Below are 17,983 nucleotides of genomic sequence, written 5' to 3'. Positions count from 1 at the left end.
CACACTCTGTGCATTCACAAGAGTCTTAGGCTGTAATCCCACCAAATACAGGAGCCCGGAGCAATGCATCCCTGTAGAAGTAGCAACTCAAAGGAAATGTTGGTATGAATTATTTGCAAGGTAAATATATACAAATGACAGGCAATGAAGAGGAAGAGCTTGAAACAGAAGCAAGAGCTGCTCATGATGTGTTCAGTGTAACAAGGATCTGGGAATTGTACTATCAACCAACCTTGATTCAAATTCAAACCGTAGAGGAATTTATTAAGTTCAAAGTGATTGTGTTACCTTGGCAATATGTGTATTTATTTTATTTTTTTACTTCCCAACACTTTGGCAGGATATTGCTTACTGCAGCTATCACTTTGTTTTATGAGAAAGGAAGCCCTTCACCATAAAAGGGCTGCCTTTAAAGTCAGGACTGATAAAAACGTCAGACTTTAGCTCTCGGAATCTGACTCGTAATTCCATCATCAATGAAACAACAAACTGAAACAGTCCAAGCAAATATGTGGATATGATAGTACTGTGAACATTTTAAATTAACTGAGGTGTTACTGGTTATTAAAAGCTGAAGAAACTAGCATGCTTTACAGATCACAAAGTGTATTTCAAAGAGTATTCGTTGTAGACAGAAATGTTCATGTGATGGGTACAGGAATGTCTGGAGAAAAAGATGTTAAGACGAAGGTTGGAAGGTCAGGGAATGAACCTGAACTAAGTCAGTGGATGTGGCAGAAAAATAAAGGTTTATGTTGCCTTTTCTAAGCTCAAAAGTTTCAGCTGTGTTTTAAAGAATCTGTTCTGACTGTAGAGTAGTCCATGGGGTTGAACAGTTACAAGTAAGCTATTGATATTTTCAGTCACACTAACACCAAAGAAAACAAAAAAAAAATCCCATATAACCAATTTTAAAATGTGTTTAACAGTGTAGGAAGTGTGTAGCGATTCAAATTGAGATTAATCAACACTTTTTAGATTTTAATTAGAGCTGGTTCTGATCATTAAACACAGCAAAGTAAAACCTTACTGTTGACTGATTTGATACGAATTCAATCTCCGCATTGAATTGGATTTTAACATTAACTTTATTATATTTCGCTTTAAAAAAATAAGACCATTTTTCCCATTAAACACATTTACGTCTTTTTAAACACAACACTAAAAAGTGATGGGAAGGAAGAGTGGGCTTTCAGGAGACTGAAAACAGGGAATCGCATAAGCTGTAGCTACTGAGAAGTCACGTGCATCAAGCAAAACTGGCCTGGAGGAAACAAAAAGTCTGTTTCCGGTCTAGATTTGATCTTTCAGGTGTGTTGACGTGGGAGTTTTAGCGAACTGGAGTTTACTTTGAAAGTCTGAACGGAAATCTCCTGTCACTTGTCCCTCACTTCACACCGGTGCGCTCCCTTGAGGTGATGAAAAAATAAAAAACCAAGTGCTCCAACTATCCCCGGACAAAAACAGAAACTCTCCGGACGCAGGTAAGGCGGACTCACTCGGCTGAGTCACCGTTCGCTTTTACTTTACTTTGTGAGCCCATAACGCGAAACTAATGTGAAAACTTTAGAAACAACGCAGCTAAGGTTATGAGCGCCCGTTAACCTTTGCAAAACTTAGCCCTTTAGGGTAAATTGCTCATCGAACGGGTTATTCAGCAGATCTCAGATTCAGTAGATCTACTGTTATCTGGATTGGATAAAATGTACTGTCATAGGTGCATTATCTTTATTTAAAATCACTGGGGACTTGTAAACACATTTAAACCAAATTCCTCATGATATGTTTAACTGTTTCCTGTGTGAGGGCTGTTTCTTCTTGTCTGACTAGCTTTTCCACTTTGTCAACATTCGTTCAGTCCTTTTAAGTAAGGGGTGTGGTGTGGAGGTAGGCAGGGCATTTATTGTTACCCCTATAAACGTTCAGATCCCAGCACTATGAGATAGGAGAATGCATGTTTCAATAGGTTGCAGCATTTATTTATGATCTGTCATTTTATGTCAACTAAATTGAGTGCTACTGTTAAATATTTATCACCCATTCCCAGCTCTGTGTGTGGCAATATTTACATCTGCATATGTAAACAGCACTAGAAAAAAAAAAAAGAAATTCTGTTGTGTTTTTTTGGTTTTGGTGTGCCAAGCCTAAGATTATCACTGGCCCCCTTTGAAAAACTTTCTAGCAGCAGCCCTGGTCCCTACTTTATTTATTCAAAGGCGCAGACACTTAGCCTTTAGTTTTAACACACATTTTTCTCTGCCATATCTCTTTGCAAAACTTTGAAACTGGCTTGGCAGATGGTGTCAATTTAAATCCATGTTGACCTCCACTGTTCTTCCATCACCAGAGCGCAGCAGCATGATCCCAGTGGGTGAATTCAAAAGCCTCGGGATTGAGCAGAACTCCCAGTTCCGGGTGCTGAAACCATGGTGGGACGTTCTGTCAGAGTACCTGTGCATTGCAATGCTCATGATTGGTGTCTTTGGCTGCACCCTGCAGGTGAGGTATCTGTCAGCATGAAAGATATTTTACTGCATGTTACCTAATTTCTACAACTTAATATCCTGGGGAGGTTAATTATTAGCTTCTTTTGGCGTGTTGTGGCACCCCGGAATGACGTATCAGAATGTTAAATTCCCCACACACCCTTCTCTCTGTCTCAGTGCAAAGCATAAAAGTATGTGCAGTTTCTCACCTCCAAGCCATTTGAAAACACACCAAGTATAAATTAGTAACTCTGCTCTAAGACAGACTATGTCACAGTGCCACTAAAAACCTCAGAAAAGTCCAGCCTTTACTTGTAGTGCATTTATTCAGTGGGAGGGAATAAAACAAAATCATGTTAAGACAAAATTGCTTGTGGCACAATTGCCACACCAAACGAACCTTTTCGAACAGTGTGGGGTTGCCAGGAAAAAAAATCTATCTTACCATTACACTCTTCTGGGATCTTAACTGGAACCATGTGCTTTGGTCAGATGATAGAAAGTATGGCGGAGGTTCTATGATGCCGCGGGCCTGTTACTCCTCTGAAGACCCTGGGAAGATTGCTAAAGAGACTATTTTTTTATACAGTAACTTAATTTATGTTACATATGTTTATTTAATTGCCCTAATTTTGTAGAAATCAGTTTTTATGTGGACATTATAAAGATTTTTTTGTGAAAAAGAAAAAAGAAAAAAAAAGCCAGGATTGATCTTGATTGATTTTTAAAAGCAATAAAATTGTTAAAACATCCAGGGGTGGGGGTGATTGTTTTTTCTATGTACTATAGGTGTATGTTGATCAAAAGATAACAGGTAAAACTCCTACAAAAACAGGGCCTCATGAATATTTATACAGCATACAGAAGTTTGCAGGTTTACTGCAGTTAAAAGAGAGGAAATGCAGAATACCAGAATTCCAACACTTAAACTGTGAAAATGTGGTTTATTTCACATTATTAATAATTTGGGGATCTTATCAGAATGCATTGCCACACATTATTTATTTTAGTCTTTATGCTTTTGTTTCTAGCTAAGTTACAGGACATTTTCTATTTAATTTCCACAGCTAACCCAGGACAAGATCGCATGTCTGCCCAGCCATATCAAGAATGAGGCAGTAGACTGCAACTACATCATTGACTACAGCAGTAACAACAGTGACAGCCCCATCGTCACGGAGTTGTTCGGTCGCAAGAATAACCTGGACATTCACCAATACTTGTTTGTTAATCAATATTGCTATGAGAGGTTTGTGCACTGGTATGCAAAGTACTTCCCATACCTTGTGGTGATCCACTCTATGATCTTCATGGTAGCAAGCAGCTTCTGGTTCAAATTCCCTGGGACATCTTCTAAAATTGACCTTTTTGTCAACATTCTGAGGAAGTGCTTTGACTCACCGTGGACCACGAGGGCCCTGAGTGAAGTTTCAGAGGAAAGAGGAGAGGAGAAGCTGGTCAGTTTGAGGAAGAACACCGTGTCAAAGGATTTCAAAGACCACAGAGCAGATGAGGAGGAGAATATAGGACTTCTTCGCTCCACCTCTGTCATATCTAATTCAGAAAAAAAAGTCCAGGACCCCCAGCCTACTCCTTCTGTGTTGGACAAAAAGGAGGGAGAGCAGGCCAAAGCTCTCTTTGAAAAGGTAAAGAAGTTTCGAACCCATGTAGAGGAGGCAGACATCTTGTACCTTATGTATGTGCTACAAACATCTCTCAAAGTCTTCAAGTTCCTTATTATCATTGTTTACACTGCAGTGCTGGTACAAAATATTGAAGTAATTGTGCGCTGTGATGTCCCTCCTGACCTGACTGGTTTTCATATATATTGCTGTAACCACATCAAAGCCCATCTTTTCTCCAAGCTTGCTTACTGCTACATCTGCTTCATAGGAGTGTATGGACTTATGTGCATCTACACCTTATATTGGGTGTTCCACCGACCTTTGAAGGAGTACTCCTTTGAGCACGTCAGACTGGAAACGGGTGTCAATGACATACCGGATGTAAAGAACGACTTTGCTTTCTTGCTTCATCTAGTGGACCAGTATGATGCTCTGCATCCTAAAAGGTTTGCAGTCTTTCTTTCAGAGGTAAGCGAGAGCCACCTCCATCAACTCAACCTGAACCACGAGTGGACCAACAAAAAGCTGCGCGCCCACCTTTCTAAGAACTCAAAAGATAAGTTGGAAATCTGTCTTACAGGACTACCAGGCCTTCCAGACACTGTCTTTGAAATCACAGAAATTGAATCACTCAAACTGGAGCAAGTTAAAAATGTCACAATTCCAGCTGGCGTGGCAAAGCTGGATTCTTTGCAGGAGTTATCTTTGATCTACTGTCCAGCTAAGCTGCAACTGCTTGCCCTGAACCATCTCAAAGAACACTTAAAGGTTCTACGTCTTACTTTTGAAAGTTCAGAGGAGATCCCTATGTGGATGTATACCCTCCATTGTCTGGAGGAGTTATATCTGACTGGTCCTTTAACTAATGAGGTGTCGAAAACTGGCAACTTGGAATCTCTGCGAGATCTCAGCACTTTGAAACTCCTCAGTCTACGGTCCAACCTACGAAAGATACCACCCAGTGTTGGTGACCTAGCGTCACAGTTGAAGGCATTGTGCATCCACAATGAAGGGGTCAAGCTCCAGGCATTTAGCACACTGAAGAAGTTAACAAACTTAGCTTCATTAGAGCTATCAGGCTGTGACCTGGAGCGCATCCCAAGCGCTGTTTTCAGCCTGAACAATCTACAGGAGCTAGACCTGAAGGAAAATAAGCTTTGCACTGTGGAAGAGATCCTGAGTCTGCAGCATTGTCGGCGTTTGGTGACGCTCCGTCTGTGGCACAATAAAATCACTTACATTCCTGATCACATCACTAAGCTGCACACACTGGAGACGTTGGACATAAGCTTTAACAAGCTGAAAAAGCTTCCGTCTCGGCTGTTCTATTGCACCCGGCTAAGGCACCTCGACATTTCCCACAATCAGATCACATCCATTCCTTCAGAAGTGAACATACTATCGGGTCTTCAGTTCTTTTCTGCTGCCTTCAACTCTCTAGAGTCTCTGCCAGAGGAGCTCTTCTCCTGTAAACGAATAAAAACTCTGGTTCTGAGTAACAACCGCCTTTCGTATCTTAGCCCCAAAGTGGGCAACCTGGCCCAGCTTGTGCGACTGGATATTAAGGGAAATCAGTTGGACTCTCTGCCTTTGGAGATAGGAGAGTGTCCTCTTCTGAGATGCACTGGACTGATAGTAGAGGACAGCCTGTTTGACTTGCTGCCATCAGACTTACAAAAGAAGCTGAGTCAAGGCTGAGACTGAAAGCTGAGATTAGTGGCAAACTAAGAAAATCATGGTGGCCAGTTGTGTTCTGGCTTGCATTGAGGAAAGTGTTTTAATTGTGGACAAACATATGTAATACATATGCATTTTAGAAAAACAAAGTGTCTTCTTTTATTAAAATATCTTTTTACAGAGCTTGTTTCTTGTTTGTTTTTTACTTTTTTTGGATGTTTGGCTGGTCCGGATCAAACTATAGTTCTCGAAAGGTTTCCCCTTAATGCTAGCACAAAATAAAGAGTCAGACAGACCTATGTTGTTTCTGACTGAGGAGGTTTGTGCTGTATCCTGTAGAACAGGTTTTTACTGCCCAGAGAGGAGTCCTTCACTGTGTTGAGTCATGTTGCCTCCGTTTAGGAGATATAGAGAAAAAGGGAGACCTTTGAGACAAACACCAATACACTTAAGTTTTAATTTAATTGTGTATCATTTATTTAATTGTAGGTAAGTATTGTTGCATTAGAAATACAACTGAAAGACTATTCTGTTACTAATCTGAAGATCATAATACTAAAAGGTTAAATACAAAGATTTTTTATTGTATTCTTTCTCCATTTATTTATCCATGATTTTCCCTCTGAGTGTACTGAAGGTTTAAACTCAGCAACCCAAAAAATTTTTTCTGTTTCTGCTTTGTACCTTCAAGTCTATTCATGTTCTGGCTTGCAGAGCATGACTGAAAAACAGGATCCTAGCAGTGAAATGAACAGAAATACCTCTTCTGTAAAATGTAACACTGACCCACCCTCATAGTATTTTATTATAGATTGTTATTTGGGTGTAACTGAGGAGTTTGAACAACAGTAGCTGCACAGTATGTGCCAAATGCCAGCATACCAAGTAAATCATTACCCTGTGTCTTTTCTCTTGTAGTTAAGGGGGTGATGAAGAGTGTCACCAGTATTAGACAGAAGGTTGCGTAAACATTTTAAGCAGTTTTAGATTAAAAAACTATTTCCATGTCTCACAGGGAACTGGTCATTCCATAATTCACACAATAAATATTCCATAACTGCAAACTTACAAACGCATGAGCAGTCACTTAAACCGATAGGTCTAGAAAGGTGATTTAAAGCTAGGAATACAGCACAATTTTCCCCCCCTGATTTTATCATCTGGTCAGATGAGACAACGCTTTAGTCTACATGCAAGACTGTCTGTCAGAAAACCAAAACTGCCCATCACCCTAAATACTCGGTTCCCACAGTAAAACATGACGGTGGCAGCATCATGCTGTGGGGATGCTGTTCTTCTGTGGCGTTGACCAAACTGGTCAGATCTGAGGGGGGAAATGGATGGAGCTAAAAACAGCGGAATGCTGGGAAAAAATGTGTTAGAGACTGAAGCACAGTTTTTAGATTCATTTTCCACAGAGGTCTCAGCATGAAGGTCTTATAAGTGGTTTTGATAGTCATGTTTATGACATGCAGATTCTTGTAACCATTCTGAGGATCTAGAAGCAGGATTTCTTTAATAATCTTAATTTCCTTTACAAAAATATAAGAAAATGTACCTCTGGTGTTAATTGGTAAAACAACTTTATCACTCTTTTTGGGTTTAAAATAAACTGGACAGATTTTTATCACACTCACTTGACATAAACTCCATGTAAATGTTCCTTTTGTCTCTATTTTGTAACTATCTTATAAGTGTAGATGTTAACTTTTCACCGTTACCTGCAGAACATGCCAACAACAACTTGACTGGAAGTATTTGCACACACAGCACGCCCACATTCAACCCAATTGAGCAACTGAGCTCTACCTAGTGTCTGATTGAGTGTCTCAATCTGACTCTTATACTGATCAAGTTAAGTTTATTTGTATTGCACATTTTAGTAACATGGCTTCACATGATAAAAACAACAACAAAAAAAGCAACCAACTAATAAACAAGCAATAAACATTGCATTTTGTCAAATGCCACCATCAAAGTCATAAAGAATAATCATCAAACATACAAACATATTGATCACAGTTCCAGTTATGAATCAAATGCAATTCTAAACAGCTGGAGTTTTAGATTTGATCTAAAGGAGCTCATTGTTTCAGTTGTTTTATGGCACATAAAAATTGAATGCTGCTTCTCAATGATTGGGTGTATTTCTACCACTAGCACTCAGAAATATTACAATTTTAGCTGGTCCAGTTATAAACTTCAAATTAAAATATAATTCATACTTTAAAAAAATTGACAAGTACTAATCAGAAGTTGAAGAATTAGAAATGCCTTTATACCTCTTGAGTTTGATTTATTCTACCATGCAAGCATTTTAATTTGGATTTTTAAGCAATAGACCAATACAAAATAGTACAAAACTGAGGTGATGCAAACCTGAAAATTGTGGTGTACATTTGGATTGCATTCTCTTGAGTCAATGCATTGTAGTTACCTTTCACTGCAGTTACAGCTGCAGGTCTGAATACTTTTGGAAGGCGCTGTAAGTGACCTGTGAATACGCACTTCAACACAAAGAACCAGCAGCACAGTAACTGAACTGTATCTGCTCTCTCTTCTGGTGAAGTTGGCTGGAGGAGGAGCACAGGCAAACAAAATAGCCATTGTGCTGTGAGAGCCCTGAGCACAAACAGGAGCAAACTGTGCCTCGGTTACCTACAGTCTGTAACAAAAACAGGACTCGCATTCATTTTTAGCTTCAGAGCAGTTAGCTTTGTGACCTTTAACAGGGTTTTCTGGTTCTGTGCATTCCATTGTGGAATTTACAGCTTAGTCACTGATGGATTATCTTGAGGAAGTGTTAAAACACAAAAAAAATATTTAAAAAGAAAAACAATATGGATCAAAACCTCTGTTTATCAGCGTTTTAAAAATGAAAATCAAGTGAATACTACTCACATAATGCTGGAAAGACGCTAAAAACTGGTCATCTGCATTATTTTTTTTAAATTCCCTATTTAAAAATAAATTCATAAAAAAGTATTTTTACCAACAGGAGAGAGTTCAAAAAATATTAAATTTAAAAAAAAGACAATGAGAGACAATAAGACTTAAAGTTCATAACTTTATTTTGTGCTTTCTCAAAGTGAATAATCTCACTTTTGTCTTAAAAGTATTTATATAAATAACATTTCAACAAATCACATCAAATGTTGCTATTTACAAAGTCACAGGAATATTAATTCCTCTTCCAACAATAAATAAGAGTAAATTCAAAGTTCATCTAATTAAGAGAAACACAACTATGCAAAGCAATCAGGGTGCACCATTTCATTTTTGTAAATTAAAAAAAACCAAAAACATACATGTGTAGAAACTGTTACAATTCATACACACAATGGAAATAATGTAAAACAAATCACATAACACTGGAGGACAACTATCTACAAATGTGCACTCCCAATTAACAGGGAAAGAATGTAAATATAAGGTGCCTAAACTGCACTGTGCAAAAGGTGTCTACAGTATATAGCCACCAATTCACTGAAAAGAAACTCAAAAGACATCACCTCCCATCACATTTTAATGTTCATCTCCAAAACCTAATTCAGGTATTCAAGTAACCAGGTACAAAGCAAAAAAAAAAAAAAAAAGAAGTAAGGTTTTTTACCATTCTTACTAACTGTGAATGTGAGCAAAAAGTGAGTTCATCATATCCAGCTCACCCAGAGATCGGGCAACGTCTATTGCTGTTTGACCACTGACATTGGCATGTTTCAGGTCGGATCGTGGAGCCAAGAACTCCACGATATCCCGGTGGCCTTCTCGTATGGCGATGTGGATGGGGAGGGCGCCGTTCTGGTCCTGGATGTTCACTGAAGCCCCGTGCTCCACCAGGACCTGCAGGGTCTCAAGGAACCCCGTCTGTGCTGCATCATGGACAGGCGCTATGCCGTGTTTGTCCTGGACGTTGGGCTCAGCTCCTTTTTCCAGCAACAACCTTGCTACTTTGGAGTTCCCCATCATCATCACCTGAAAGGGCATGTTAAATAAGATGAATGTAGAGCACATAATCCTTTTAAACACCTTTGTGTAAATTGGTATGTTATACAGTCAAAGACCTCTTATTTTCTCAGCTTTATGTCAGTAAGAACTCAACTCTATTTAGTGCATTTACTATAAGCATCAACATGTCTTTTTTCACAAAATTTTAAATTTCTAAGTACATTTTTTAAATGTTTGTTCTTAATGATTGTATCTAAAAAAAAATTGCAGCATTATAAGCTTCTGTTAAACTAAGCCTTTATGTATAGACGTTCCAATATTTAAAATCTCAAAATGTTTCCCAATAACAATAATAGATAACTCTGAACTAAAACTTTTATATTTAGAAATCCACATACCTTAGCTGAAATATTACTACTACTACTACTACTACTAACAATAAAGAAAAAGATCCTGAAAGCTCCAAATAATTTCACTTCTATGTAAATTTGTAAACCCGATTCGTACCAACGTGTTTCCATTTTGTCCCTTTTTAAATCAATCCATTTCAAAACTTCAAGCAACTAATTTAATAATAATGTATTTATACCTTTGCTCATTAGTATGTTTAAGTTGCACTTCTGAATTGTAATGAGTTGCAAAAATAAACTGATAATTATGCTCAAATACAGGTGTCACATTTTATTTTCTGAAAATAATTACATTGAAATCTACCTGGTCAAACCGAATTTACAGGTATGGCAAAAACTATTTCTTTTTGGGAGTCAAAAACATATTTTGCAATAGACTACAACTATGCCTTATATGGATTTACCATGTCATGCCTTTGTAGTTTTCATTTGTAGTTACAGACTTTTTCAAGGTAGGAATTAAAGATGTTTGCACAGGATGTTTCAGAGCATCAGGAGTCCAGCATGTAGGGAAAATATGATTTTTTTTCTGGGGTATTTTGGACATAAATACAGCTTCCAGCAGTATGTGTGTACATGGGATGCTTTGAATTCTATGTACGTCCCTGCTACGAAGAAAAATAAACTGATATGCCATCATTTAATTACACGGTATCCAACAACAGACGACGTCTTTTCGTAGCCGAAAAAAGTCGAATCCCAAGAACCAAAACTACAAATATACGAAATGATCAGCGGCAATAATTCTGTAAATTATTGTGGATTAAATAATAAAGCCAAAAGAAAAACATGACATTGGTAATAAGCAGCCCACCCAAAATAAATGAAAAGATATAAAATGTGAAGTAGGGATTATGTAATTTCCGTTACCATAACAGGGCGGACATCGGAAACAACTCAAACAGAGCGACCAAATGAATTTGTCATCGGCTCATATTAAGAAGGTAATGGTTCTGAAACTGATTCATGATGTGTGAACGTGAATAATAACGGCGCTTACCTGCAGCGCGGTCCGGCCGAACTCGTTGGGAGTATCGGGATGCACTCTGCATTCCTCCAGGATCCTCTGCACCTCATCGGCATTCCCTTTGGCTGCTGCCGCCGTCAAAGCTTTCCCCGCGTCCATCTGACTCAGGACCATTATACTCTGGGTTTCTGCTACTGGATAAGTCACGGAGCAGAGTCACATCAAAACTCAAACTGAAATATTTCATTAAGGTAGAGAAATTGACAGGTTATTTCGAAAAGCCGGGATGATAATGTCGGCTACCCCTAGCTAACCTTACTACAGCATCCGGCTAACGTAACTTGTAGTTCTCCGCTGACGCCATATTACTGGGTTGTTACGTACAGCTGCAACGCTGGGGTGTTTAAACAAAATATAAGGTTAAACCGCACTGGTGAAGGGAAATATTTGCCATCTCGACAGAGATAATTCATATAGACTGAATGTTAATAACAAGTAGCATCCGAGCTAACGGTTTATCAACCATAAAGGTTTCTGTGCCTACCTTATTCCGTCCGTTGAGATACCAAGCGTCGTCAAGTCTCCACAAGTCGTTGCTTCTAGTGCCCAGTTATTTTTAAATACAATTCAAACGAGAAAAGTTTATCAACCTTTAAAAAATACATTTGCGCGCTGAGATCCAAACTGCGGCGTCTCCCTAGTCTAAAATTTACAAACATTGGAAAGGAGAATACGCTGGCCAATCACAACTCTCCCAGTAGGCGTTGTTCGTCCATATATGGAAAAACAGGAGGAGCTATGACTCTGTTACTACGCTCTCGCAGTGGCAACATCAACATCTGACCAATCAGAGCTAGAAGCGAATAAAGCGGGCGATTTGTAAACGTTGGCGTCTTCAAAGGGCAGTTCATTCAGATTTCCATCCTTTGCTTGTACTTCTGCAGGTGGGAGTGACAGAAAAAAGGCGGGTGCGAGTTTGTAATTTTGGGCGGAATTTATCGACTGTGATTACACAATGCGTGCCTGCAGGTGTGATAGAAATATCACCAGTTAAACGGCGTTTGACACATGCAAAACGAAAAAAGAAATACACTAAAGGCCACTGATAACAAACTGCTTTAAAGAAATATGTTTTAAATAATTTTAATGTATGAGTGCACATTAAATTCTGAGTAAACACATTTCATAAAAACTTCTTAAAACAGGAAAATTAACATTAAAGCAGGTGATATTTTAAAACATGTTTTTTTCCCCTCCAGTGCTGTTAAAAGTGATCTTTTTGTTCCTCAGAAAGTCATGAAGAATATACAATGGAGCATCCCTCAGCCTTTACGCGTTAGTCCTCAGCTGGTAATCTGAATACGAAGAGAACAAATGTAAAAGCCAAAAACATTTAAAAAATAATGACAAAGTGTATGACAATTTATTTATATAGGAAGGGAACTATTTCTAATATTAGAAAACACTATAAGGAGTGTTGCAACTCTACCTCCACTCTGTGTGATGTAGCGCACCCAGGGTAAAGCCTGGTACCCGCTTTTTTCAATAATCTTCATATACCGAACCTAGCAAAAAAGAGAGTGTTATAACATGCTGTGGCAAGACTGCAGTGCATCATAAAAGCAAATAAACTGAATTGAGTCACATCAGCTCCTACATGATCTAACTTGACTATTAAAGTCTACTGAACATGCCTAGAAGCAAAAGAGCTAATTGAGTAACAGAGCAGCAGAGTAATACGAAAAACACACTCTGCAAAAAAAGAGCAAAAGAACAAACATTTTCTATCTCCCGATTAACTTGATGCCCATGTCCACATGCTAGATTACATCATCATAAACAAAATAACCAGTGTTCAAACATACCTGAATGCCAGAGACTGTGAAATAGGGGATTTCAAATTTGACTGTAATAGGTGGTTTCCCTTCTGCTTCATCATTCTCTACACTGGGCAAACCAAAGTGAGCTCTCATAAGAAACTCCTTTCCTCCCTGTATCAACAGATGAACACAGAGACAAATTAAACGAAGAGACAGATAGCACTGGCAGTTTTAATGTGAAGCACTCTGTAGTGAGTTCCTTACAGGGAATGACTTGATGGTCCACACCACCAGGTTCTTCTCAGGTACATATTTAGCACTGCCTGTGCTGGTTTTGAACTTGGGTGAATCAGCATCACTGGGGACCGGGACCCTCACCTCCACATTATTGGCCACAGACTGCTTTTTAAACTGTCCCTTTGCCTAAAAACAGAACAATAAAGAAAGAATCATCATTTTGCCCAACGTGAAACGGTCTCTAGGCAAGGACAGGTTCAGCTCCAGGGTGTGTGAAGGTGCTACATCACAAGAACCCTGTTTACATGATTAATTTAATGAATTGTCATTTATTGTACATTTCCAACTTACAGGAAGCACACATGATAAAGAGAGAACAGAAGAAAATAGGCAGATATTGTTGGACTATTTGCAAATATTATCACCAAAAGATTTTCTAATATGCAGATCTCATTCCTAGATTTTTTGGATACAGGGTGTTGTCTAACCAACTGCGGCTTCACAGTAATTATATAAAAAAAATTCTAATTCTAAGAGTTTTCTATTAGCCTCAAGGCAAATGATTTCACAGAACTGAATTTAGGGGAATTAACATGAGGGAGCCTGAATAAATGCACATCACACATTTTGATTTAAAACCCTAAAACAATACATCCATTTGCATTTAGGAAAATCTTTGTGTGGATGTGTAGAAATCACATCCACACAAAGGATGTGTGTGGATCCTTTAAAGTTCGTGAATGAAATGTGACATAATGTAAAAAATAAAAATAAGTGGAAGCACAAGACTTTCCAAAATACCTTAACCATGATTTCAACTCTGCTGTGAGAAAATTTCTCAATGACTGACTCAATCCATATCAGAGGTTTCACCTGTAAGACAAAAATAGCATTTGGTGAAACAAAGTTAGATTTTTCCTATAGCATGTGTTTGCATATATAGCAAAGTCGATACTGAAGTGTGTCATACATGCGTATTGATGCGATATGACATGAGTTCAGATTCTCCATCTGGAGGAATGAAGGAGATTGTCCGATCGCTTTCAAAACGGGAGAGACGGACACACTGATGAAATTTCACGTCCTCCATCACCACCGTCTTCCCCTTGTCACCTGAAAAACAACAGCCAATGCACTTCCTCAGGATGTTCTGATTTAATAGCTATATGACACATATAGATATCACAGGTGTCCAAACTGCATTCATACGTCCAGTGAGCGCAAAAAGAACGCGATCATTGAGGCCGAGGCGCAGTTCAGGCATTCCAGACAGCATGGTCTTCAGTTTAATGCTCCCCACAATGTCACTGCTCATTACGCTCCCATTGGCATTTACCTGTTAAAACAATACGGTGTGAATAAAACATTTTATTTTCATTTGACTTATTTTGGCAGTTGCACCAAATATTTAGTAAAGTAAACTAATTCATAATGCATTTTAGGGTGTAAACTGGCATGCAAATGTTTTTGGATCCTTAGGTGAAATACTATTTGCATATGAATGGCAAAGGCAGATTATCTGATTAAAAAAATTAATTGACGCTAAACTGGAAAGACTGCATCTTTATTTGAAGCCAGTAGATTTATTTTAATCTTCTACACTTAAAAAAAGACCCCAAAAAACCTTAAAATATGTGGTAGTCCTGTGTAATACTAGTGTGGAAAGTACTGGAAGTTTGCCTGTCTTTAGTTCATAGTAGTAGTAGTAAAATACAGAATCCCTCTCTCATATCTACACTAAAAATCCCTTTCAAGACAGTTTTACAATATTTATTTTTCAGTTTTAATAGTTTAAGAATAACTAACTTAAATCAAAAGCTTCCCCAGGTCACTCTTCACTGACCTCTATAGCAGACCAGAGAAGACAGACCAACAAATATCTGAAAAGCTTTGTTTATCTAAGACCAGAGGAATTTGGATTCAGTTTGAAAGATTTTTTAAATTAATTTTTCAGTAAAGGATAACCGCATCCCATTCTTCATCTTACCAGTACATTGATGGACTCAATGACGTCAATGAAAACCTCGTTCTTTTTGTATTTGATGCCCTCCGACCGCCAGGAAACAGCGTTGGTGACAGTGGTGGGGACCTTGCTCTTCGCCACCTCCAGCTTTGCACCTTCCTGGGTTATGTATCTGTAAAACAAAATCAACAGACATTATGATACAAAATCCTTTTCTTCTAGTTAACGTATGTATGAGACCTTTGACTATGCATGAGAGTCTCACTCTTGCAGGATCTTGCTGTCGGTAGTCTGAGGGAACCCAAAGTCCATCAGCTCATCGAGCAGCTCATAGACAACAACAAAATTATCCTGAATGCTCTCTTCTTCCAGCTCTTTGAAGTATTCTGTGAATACCTGTGGAAATCACACAACACATAAATGCAATGTCTGGAAGAATGTGAAGAACCAAGTTTGGACATCACGTCTGAAAACTGTTTGTTTGCCAACTTTCCCAACTTTCCAAAAGAAAACTGTATTTTTTTCAAACAACTTATTTGCGTTTTAATAAAACACTGCATATGTCCCACTTACCTCAACTATTTTGTAAAGAAATGAGTAAATGAGCGAGGCGTTTGAGTTCTTATTGGTGGTGGCCACAACTGTAAAAAGTGCAAGTCAAGGATTATGCTAAAATCACACCGTTGCCTATTGAAGTTGGGAATGTTCAAACCATTTGCTTCCATAATTGAGTAGAATTTGTACTGGTCTCCCAAAGTTAAAATGTATAATGTACCACATCAGCAAAGTATGCTTTAAATTATGTGTACTACAATCCGGGCAAGGATACGGTAAAGATTGCTGTGCTTGATCCACATGAAGTGAACATTGCCATGGGACAACACAGGACTGAGAAGTCCTTCCTCTTCATGCTGCATGAGTAAATTCATAAAGTGGTCAATCTCTGCCATGTCCACATCGCCTTTGTAGTTACGACAAATCAGCACCTGAGCAGAAAGAACAGAAAAACAAAGTTTGGACAAAAGTGGGCTACTATTTTATAACAGAAATACTTAAGAGTTAACTCACCTGTGTTTGTTTTTTTCAGATTTACAAAACTATTAAATTCCCAACAAGTTTGAAGTATCTTTCTGTTGAATTACTGAAACTGATTATATTACTGAATACATTGTAAGAAAGAATGCATTGATTTGTAATTCATGGAATAACATGAGGTAAATTGTAAAATAGAATGAAAAAAATACCAATTTTACAGAGTCCTATTTTTGGCCAACTGTTCGATGTAAGATTTTTTCATACTAATTAATTTCTCAGTATCCAAGTTTTACCTCTGTTTTGTTGCACTGCATCTTGCTGCACTTTATGTTCAATTTATTTACTAATCTAAGTCTCTTTCGTGTATTGAAGCACGAAAAGTAACCGAGCTGGTCAAGATTAAAAGACCTGAGTATGTACCTAAAAACTGCAAAATGTCAAAAATAAATAAATATATATATATAAATAAATAAATAAAAACTAAGAAAGAAAGAAAAGAAAGACCTACAATTCCATGAAATTAAACATGCTACCAATAAAAAATGGCACTACAGTATTACTTTGAACAATGGCCCAACACGCTGCAGGGGACAGTTTCAAATATGAGCAAAGCCAATACTCATCATAAAACTGTCTCAGCTAAATTTATCAGATCAAATATTATATACATTATATTTTCAGCATACAAGAAAAAGAACATTAAGTCGTTCTGTTATTGAGAGGCGTGTGTCATGTTAACATGTCCCGTGTGACAGAGGACAGACGTCAAAACAATGAAGAAACCGTGACGCTAATGCACCTCCAGTTGCTGAGGGGTAACAGGTGCAGCACGTTAGGTTTTTAACTGAATCCGGAAGTAGCGAGAAACGGCCACTAAATAGGTCTGTCGCAAGATTTTCATTAATTTTTAACGACGCCATTAATGTTTTACAGTAAAAGCAACAGCAAAACTGGAGTAATTTTAAGGTAAACTTTTTAAATTCACGCTGAAAACACGAACCTGCAGTAGAAACGACCATTAAATGTGACCAATTTTATCAGTCCCAACAGTTATCTTACCTTCCCTTTCAAATCCAACACAAATATTGCGGAGGCAGACATTCTGCTTGGTACACGACTTTACAGGTATCAACAAACTCAGAGTAAAGTTCAGTACGGCTCGTCAGACTTCAGTTTCACCATTAAAAACACAGAGAAAAGCATCAGTCCAGTGGGATCACAGACTCCACGGTGGCTTTTTCCTGAAGCTAACGTGACGTGGTCTCGCGCAGGTGAAACATTAACCACCTCACCTGAGCGGAGGACAACTGGCAGAGGTGACTGTAATGCTCGTCAAAACCACTAGAGGGCGGCACCGGCACACATATTACACTGGAGGACAATGTTGCTGCTGACTTTATGATACCTGACCCAGGTAAATGTGTTTGTCTTGGAACATGGCAACAACTTAAAGATACAACAATGAAAAGCTTCAAAAACTTCTTAACCGGTTGTTTTTACGCTTTTTTTTTTAAATTTTATGCTGCTATATTGTTTAATGCATGTTCATAAATATCCATTATATTACTTGAAAATGGCTGCAATGCACACTTTGGCGTAGTTACTGTTCAGTGTCGTCAGGAGCTCGTAGTGTTTACATATACAGTGATTTGTGAAAGGTACTCATGCCCCTTGAACTTACATTACAACCACAAACTTGAATGTATGTTATTGGACCTTTGTGTGACAGACAAAGTACATGTGCATAGCATTTGCATACTATATCCCCTACTGGATATAATTAAATAAAATCCATTGCAGCTAAATCCCATCACC

General features: G+C 38.2%; 3 protein-coding genes across 7 annotated transcripts; 1 reads left to right on the top strand and 2 right to left on the bottom strand.

Moving 5' to 3' along the window:
- The first annotated feature begins 1,449 nt into the window (after positions 1-1,449).
- On the top strand, positions 1,450-5,970 carry LOC102236310 (volume-regulated anion channel subunit LRRC8C-like). Of its 2 annotated transcripts, XM_005797572.2 has the most exons (3): positions 1,450-1,484; positions 2,348-2,499; positions 3,554-5,970. In XM_005797572.2, the coding sequence occupies exons 2-3, from the start codon at positions 2,359-2,361 to the stop codon at positions 5,807-5,809; spliced, it is 2,397 nt and encodes a 798-aa protein (XP_005797629.1). In that variant the 5' UTR covers positions 1,450-1,484; positions 2,348-2,358; the 3' UTR covers positions 5,810-5,970. The 2 variants fall into 2 exon arrangements, with proteins under 2 accessions (XP_005797629.1, XP_023188980.1); XM_023333212.1 differs by lacking the exon at positions 1,450-1,484 and having other exon boundaries at positions 2,351-2,504.
- Positions 5,971-8,841: 2,871 nt separating this feature from the next.
- On the bottom strand, positions 8,842-12,143 carry cdkn2d (cyclin dependent kinase inhibitor 2D). Of its 4 annotated transcripts, none has more exons than XM_023334591.1 (3): positions 11,428-12,143; positions 11,147-11,307; positions 8,842-9,763 (listed from the first exon to the last, which is right to left on the bottom strand). In XM_023334591.1, the coding sequence occupies exons 2-3, from the start codon at positions 11,285-11,287 to the stop codon at positions 9,410-9,412; spliced, it is 495 nt and encodes a 164-aa protein (XP_023190359.1). In that variant the 5' UTR covers positions 11,288-11,307; positions 11,428-12,143; the 3' UTR covers positions 8,842-9,409. The 4 variants fall into 4 exon arrangements, with proteins under 4 accessions (XP_023190359.1, XP_005797577.1, XP_023190360.1 ...); XM_005797520.2 differs by having other exon boundaries at positions 11,147-11,304; XM_023334592.1 differs by having other exon boundaries at positions 11,658-12,143.
- A 97-nt stretch (positions 12,144-12,240) lies between these two features.
- On the bottom strand, positions 12,241-17,453 carry ap1m2 (adaptor related protein complex 1 mu 2 subunit). Its single transcript, XM_005797519.3, has 12 exons — positions 17,228-17,453; positions 15,963-16,119; positions 15,707-15,774; positions 15,399-15,529; positions 15,158-15,305; positions 14,380-14,506; positions 14,141-14,283; positions 13,972-14,043; positions 13,198-13,356; positions 12,979-13,104; positions 12,603-12,678; positions 12,241-12,468 (listed from the first exon to the last, which is right to left on the bottom strand). The coding sequence occupies exons 1-12, from the start codon at positions 17,267-17,269 to the stop codon at positions 12,443-12,445; spliced, it is 1,275 nt and encodes a 424-aa protein (XP_005797576.1). The 5' UTR covers positions 17,270-17,453; the 3' UTR covers positions 12,241-12,442.
- Between the last annotated feature and the right edge of the window lie 530 nt (positions 17,454-17,983).

The sequence above is a fragment of the Xiphophorus maculatus genome, chromosome 5 (genome assembly GCF_002775205.1).
Source record: "Xiphophorus maculatus strain JP 163 A chromosome 5, X_maculatus-5.0-male, whole genome shotgun sequence".
In the NCBI taxonomy this organism is placed as follows: Eukaryota; Metazoa; Chordata; class Actinopteri; order Cyprinodontiformes; family Poeciliidae; genus Xiphophorus; species Xiphophorus maculatus.
The sequence above is the reverse complement of the archived record's forward strand: the minus strand, read 5'-3'. Positions and strand labels throughout refer to the sequence as shown.

Coding starts and splice junctions, on each gene's coding strand:
- LOC102236310 (XM_005797572.2), top strand. CDS start 2,359: ATGATCCCAGTGGGTGAATTCAAAAGCCTCGGGATTGAGCAGAACTCC. Junction 2,500..3,553: donor TCTTTGGCTGCACCCTGCAG/GTGAGGTATCTG, acceptor TAATTTCCACAG/CTAACCCAGGACAAGATCGC.
- cdkn2d (XM_023334591.1), bottom strand. CDS start 11,287: ATGGTCCTGAGTCAGATGGACGCGGGGAAAGCTTTGACGGCGGCAGCA. Junction 9,764..11,146: donor TCGGCCGGACCGCGCTGCAG/GTAAGCGCCGTT, acceptor ATGCCCTTTCAG/GTGATGATGATGGGGAACTC.
- ap1m2 (XM_005797519.3), bottom strand. CDS start 17,269: ATGTCTGCCTCCGCAATATTTGTGTTGGATTTGAAAGGGAAG. Junction 15,775..15,962: donor CAAGCACAGCAATCTTTACC/GTATCCTTGCCC, acceptor CACTTTTTACAG/TTGTGGCCACCACCAATAAG. Junction 13,105..13,197: donor GGACCATCAAGTCATTCCCT/GTAAGGAACTCA, acceptor CTGTTGATACAG/GGAGGAAAGGAGTTTCTTAT.